General features: G+C 36.6%; 1 protein-coding gene across 1 annotated transcript; it reads right to left on the reverse strand.

The window, feature by feature from the left end:
- Window positions 1–2247: 2247 nt before the first annotated feature.
- Window positions 2248–3426, reverse strand: LOC110942694. The gene is made up of 2 exons (XM_022184465.1): window positions 3125–3426; window positions 2248–2611 (listed from the first exon to the last, which is right to left on the reverse strand). Exons 1-2 carry the CDS (start codon window positions 3424–3426, stop codon window positions 2248–2250), a joined length of 666 nt encoding a protein of 221 aa, XP_022040157.1.
- Window positions 3427–6251: the final 2825 nt, after the last annotated feature.

Raw genomic sequence — 6251 nt, forward strand, 5'->3', positions numbered from 1 at the left:
AGTTGACCTCTATAATAGGTACATGTATCCTTTTAGAGCTTCTTAACTTGTCGATCCTTAATTGATATGGGTTTCTTACCAAATCATAATTTTTCATTATTCTGCATACCATTATGTTATAATGCGTTTTGACTTATCGGCGAAACATATCCTTGAATCACTAGTGTGGGTCGCATTGCGAGCTCCACTAAGCTCCCTCATATAGGTTTTAGCTTATAAGCTATTGACCTTTGTTGCATTCGATTTCCCGAATGTTCCTATATATATCCAGGGCTTAACTTACCCTGAGAAATTAAAATTTAGCACACCCTTCTTAGAGCGATACCTTCGATTGAACCTTATTCCTTATTAAGGACTTAAGAAGGTTGCAACTTTTATCAATCCCAAATTTTCTGCCGATTACTGGCAACTTTAAGATAATTATAAATTCGAATGATCTTATTTGTTGTTTCCAGTGCAACTTTCAGATCCTGATAATTGGACTTACCAATCTATTGTTCTAACAATAGATGTTTAACATTCCATTTATACAAGTCCCCAAAGGAGTAGCCTTGATACTTACATAATAATTGTTATACAAAAACTTATTTTATGGTGAGATGGTTATTCCAACCACTTCTTAAAACTAATCTCAAGGAATAGCTAATTCTCACAGCTAGTCGAACAAATCATCGATCCTGGGCAGCTAATGGCGATTCTTAATTGTTGCCTAAATAAGGTTGCGGTAATTAATGCATAAGCAAAATAAACCGTCTTTCTTAATTAACAATATCAAACTCTTAGAATACTTGAGTTGAGCTATATGAACCTATATTTTAAAACTTACTTAATCAGGGTTTCGATTATTCCATAATCAACATGGAGTTTTTACAATACTCCAGCCCAAAGCGGGATGTTAATCTTAACTCTACTTGCCTCAGGAAGTAGATAGGGTAATCTTTGGAGTCGACAACCTAGATACAAGGAGGTTATAGAGATTTTTCCAAATCTCAGGCTCCAGTTCCCATCATTGCTTGTGTCAGATAAGGGACACATTCATATTACGAGTCTACGGATTTCTTAATCAGAGACACTTACTTGGACAATTCCATCTTGGATATCTTATTTGAATACCATTAGTTGACTTTTAGTATCATATGATCATTGGAATATCTTTTTGGTTCCATGCATTAAACCTCCATACTGATCAAGCATGGAAGCAATCTATGGAACGTATTAAGATACACCAGCCCTCATATGGTGCTTTTTGTCATACCATCTGGTATTCTTAATCGATAGAGATCAAGAGATATCAACTACATATTCTGACGCACTTCATCTGGAGAGAGGGTATACTAGAATTACGACCGTAGATCTCTGACAGGAACAGAAGAAATAGTTCCTATGATTTTGTCTGTAAGTTTTACCTTACACTTAATATCTATGATTCTTATGGAAGATTTTAAAAGTTTGCTATACTTATAGTTTATGAAGGATTTGGAGCAAGTAGCATTCGACCCCTTCAACTTTTTCACGGCCTCTTTCACAGCTTTTCCAACAGCTGCATCTATCATAGTTCGAAGAACATCTTTGGAGATTCTAAGGTTTATGATTGCAGCATCACTAGCATGTGTCAAATCATCAATGGCGCGAGTGACTGATGTCTTATCCGAGTTTGTCATACTCAAGATTTGGTTCCTATCACCAAATGAATCAATTTCTTGGTTGCAATCCAACAACTGCTATTCATCATCCTGGTGGCCTTAACATATACTAACCATGGTTTCATTAAACCATACAGGCTAATATAGTACTAACATTCTTAATGAACGTTATTTAATTATATATATCAATTATACTTAGCCTAGGTCACAAAAGACCATCAATGGCATTTAAGGTTTGGACCTAATCCATCATCTTTTTGACAGGGGATCAAAATGTCACATCTGTCTTTATTATATTGATGAATTTGGATAGCTTGAAAGCTTGCAATAAGGATATCAGAAAAGAGTGATTCCTAATAGATATAAAATATCAATCTAAGATTTGTTGGAGCATTTTCTAAAGTATCATCGGCCAATTTCTACCTCGCGTTATGTGACCAAAGTCCTAATCAGGCGGAGACAGCAGTTTACAACACTTAATGTTCATAATAGACTTATCTGTCCCAGAATCAAATAAATTTCTGCATAAACTTCTTGATAAGGAAAGGGTACCTGCTATATTGTCATCACTCTGCACCATCTCCTGGGCGTTCCTCTGGAAGACTCACGCGTTCGTTTTCCTGGCCTCTCCATGCTTCTTTACAAGTTTTGGGCAGTTGGTTTTGATGTGCCCTTCCTCGTTACAATTGTAACATGTCGCGTTCTTCAACTCCTTGCAATCTAAAGTTTTGTGACCCTCGGTCTTGCAAATTCCACACAATTTAGCACGTGGGTCGATTGTAGATTTTCCAGAATGTTGCTTTCTGCAGTTACTGCATTTGGGTCTGTTATTAGACTGACTCGAGTTTTTCCTAAACTCAGAATCTTTCTTGTACTTAAAACCTCCCTTTTTCTTCTTGTCAGATCGCTGAGAGTTCTCCTCCTCTCTTTCCCTTTTTCCCTCGCCAGAAGCCTTAACAGACTTATTTCTGATTGCATCTAAGGTGAGAGATAAGGATAAGTCCACCACGAACCTATATGTGGTTGGCCTAGATGCTTTGACATTTCCCTTTATCTCTGGTGCTAGGCCTCCAATAAAACGCGCTATGCGTTTAGGTTCAGGGGTGACTAAATAGGGAACTAGGCGAGACATAGTGTTGAAACTTGTCACGTATGCCTGGCAATCTAAATCCTTCATGACCAGAGTCAAGAAGTCTGTTTCTATCTTTTCTACCACATGCTGAGGGCAAAAGTTTTCCTTGATTAATGCAACAAATTGATCCCAAGATAAGTTGTAAAGTAGGACCTTTCCCGTGGCTTGGAGCAATGATCTCCACCATGCCAACGCTTCTCCTTTGAATGATTGTGAAACAAATTTCACAACATCTAGCTCCACACAACCGCTGATGTCAACAACAGTGTCCATCTCATCGAGCCATGTCATGCAATCGATGGCCCCTTTTTCTCCTGTAAAGTCTCTGGGCTTGCAGGAGACAAAATACTTATATGAGCAGGTCTTAAGTGGTGCCTCATGATGAAGCACAACCTGTCTAGACGGAACACTCCTTTGATTTGACGAGTTATGAACATCGTCTTCCTTTGACTCATGTGATTTAGAAGGGGGCTTACTACGAGCCACAGATAGAGTCTTAGAGTGTGTATCACTTGATTCATTATATTGTCTGTCAAGAGTTCGAGTAACAGCATCATCTATTAACGCCTGTAGTTCTGCACCAGTTATATTAATTCTGGTAGTATCATTGTTCTCCTTCGGGTGGCTGTTAACCTCATCTGATCCAGCCATGTAGCTTGATTGCTACATAAATATTGACAATGATTTATTCAAAGGTTATTATGGAATTATCATTTTTTGACGATTCATTAACCCTGGTAATATAAACCATATGGGTTAATTTGTTAATTATATTAGTATTTTCATTATAATTTATCCTATTATATAAAACATTAAGGATATTAAAGTGGCACAACAGGCCTAATCACAAGGACAATTTTAAATTTACAAGCCATGATCGTATAAGATCGAGGCATTTAAGGTTTGAGCATAGTTGGTTACTTTTCTTGACAGAGAGTCGAAGACTACAACTGTCTTTTATCTTTTAGGACATTAGATATAGCCCGTAGGCATTTCCCTTCTAAGGGATGTTTATGGTATGATCATCTTTTCAGATGCTATTAGTCGAGATCGTATGGATCCTACCGACTATTATGCTTGGACGTAGTCCAACATCTTTAGACAGCGGTCAAAGACCACCACTGTCGTTGTCTTATCGGACAACAAGTTTAGCCCGTAGGCACTTCATCACTAACGGATGTTTATAATATGATCATCTTATAGGATGATATAAGCCATGATTTTTGGATCATTAGGCCAAATTAGGAAATTTAAAAAATTCCAATATAGGGATGACTATTGTGATTTTCTCGAATCACTTTTGTCAAGAGTGCTAACACGTTCTTAGGTGTTAACAAGGATCTGAATCTCTTGAATAGGTTTCACCATCTTGGCCATGTCTGAAATGACATGTAGGCTCGGTTTCACCTTTAAGATTCTTTTTAATATTAAGCGCAGAACAATCCTAAATTGAGATGTTAATGAGGATCTGAATCTAATTGAGGAACTACCATCTTGGCCATGTCTTAAAATGACACGTGGCTAGGTCTTGTCCTTTTTTTTAGATTTTGCCATTTTATTATAATGGTAGATCTTATAAAAGGAAATGTTATTTTTCATTTATTTCATTTTTCATGTTTAGAATGAAAATTTAAATTTAATCATTCCACTATAAAATTAGAAAGTACAGGTTTGCCCTAAACGGGACTTGAAAGGAATAATGTTGTCCTCGAAGGGACTGAAAGATAAATATGTCCTTATAAGGACTATTAAAGAAACGATCTTCAGCAAAAGGAGTTTTCTTCTTCACTTTACTTCTGAATGTTCTCTCCCTGGATGCACGTTTCATTCTAGCTGCGGTACGAAGCTTAGCATTTCAAGGCTCCGGATGTGGAGAATTTCTAATACAGCCTCTTCGCTTGGTGACATATCCAATATATAAAAATTGGAAGCAATAATTTACAGATTAGGATTGAGAGTATTCCTATGTTAAGTCTAGACTCAGAAAGTCAATGAATGTGCTATTGTGTCATTGAGATTAAACACAAAAGGCTAGTGTTTAATTCACTCAATGTTGGCTCTAATACTAACCTGCCACACCCTGATATTTCCACGTATTACCGGTGGGCCCGGTGGGGAGTATCATGACGTAGTTGATATCATCATAGTCAAACAACACAATTTAATGCACATCGGAAGCAAACGATAAATATATTACAAACCGAATGAGAATATCAAAGTATTACAGACGGGATGTAAAGGATCCACAGGCGGATCAAATAAAAGAAAACTGTTCAACAGACTTTAGGCATCTAGAACTTGCAAGATTCCTTATTAACGCCCTGAGCTCCCAGCCAATGTACATACAGTACCTGTCACCTAACCTTTTTGGAAAATACGTCAGTTTACACTGGTAAATACAATTTAACTGACTCATTTTGAAGATTTTTAACAAAATTGATTTGAATGCACAGGGCACAAAAATTCTTTTATAACTTGGGACAATTTTATTAATAAAAATCTTGTATCCGATTTACATGTTTGTCCAACATTTTGGGCCGGTGATTATGCAAACCGATCAAGATTAAGAGACACACCACAAATATAATCTCACAAAAAGACACCCTTACGAGTGAGTATATCTTTTACATACGCAACAGGAGGTGTTATGCCTACACCTTGTGCTTAAGTTGTGGCCATTCACTTTTTAAATGAGCTAAGGATATCCAGGACACGATCATTAACCCCCAATGTTATTTGTTATCAAGCAATACAGATTAAAACGAGATTATGCAATTTAATCATCTCCGATCAAAAGGTTTCTACACCCGACCAAGCGGTATTTTGATAATACCGTATCCCAAGCCCGTATAAGGGAAAATAAGTTAAAAGTATTTACCTGAGCTAGCAATGCAATTTATACTCAGCCGTATATTCTAATTAGCAAGCACAAGTACTTCTACTAGAGCTCTCAATCTGGAACGAATGTTTTATTAACCTATTAGATTCCTAACGGGTATTATTTAAGTTGAAACTTAGACCGGTTAGTTTTAAGGAAAGGTTTACGGTTCAAAACGCAAGATTAAGCGCATACCGGATTAGAATGTGATTTAGACCCGACAAGTTTGGGGACTTGTATAATATGGGTAAACTAAACACATTCTGGATTTTGAAGTAAAAATGATAAGGTTTGACCCGTTTCGGTCAATTTATGCAAACTAGTTACATAAACCGATCCGAACGCGAAATATGAGTAACGAGTAACCATAAGATTCATATACAGATTTCCTAAGTTAATATGCCTTAAATATGATGTGATATCCGTAAGATACCTTCCGTTATGCCCAAAACGAATTTAAAACCAATTTATGCCCCAGAGGGGTATTTTGGTCATTTTAAAGGTTATAAAAGATATTAAACATTAATCTGAGATTCAGGTCTGATTTGATCAGTAAAAATACTTAATTTAATAATTTATATCAGTAGGGTATTACATA

The sequence above is a fragment of the Helianthus annuus genome, chromosome 12 (assembly GCF_002127325.2).
Source record: "Helianthus annuus cultivar XRQ/B chromosome 12, HanXRQr2.0-SUNRISE, whole genome shotgun sequence".
In the NCBI taxonomy this organism is placed as follows: Eukaryota; Viridiplantae; Streptophyta; class Magnoliopsida; order Asterales; family Asteraceae; genus Helianthus; species Helianthus annuus.

Bases quoted from the DNA above. Each gene is read 5' to 3' on its own strand.
- LOC110942694 (XM_022184465.1), bottom strand. From the start codon at position 3,426: ATGGCTGGATCAGATGAGGTTAACAGCCACCCGAAGGAGAACAATGAT. The intron at 2,612-3,124 runs GTATTTTGTCTC...AGATGCAATCAG, and splicing joins CTTAAGACCTGCTCATATAA to AAATAAGTCTGTTAAGGCTT.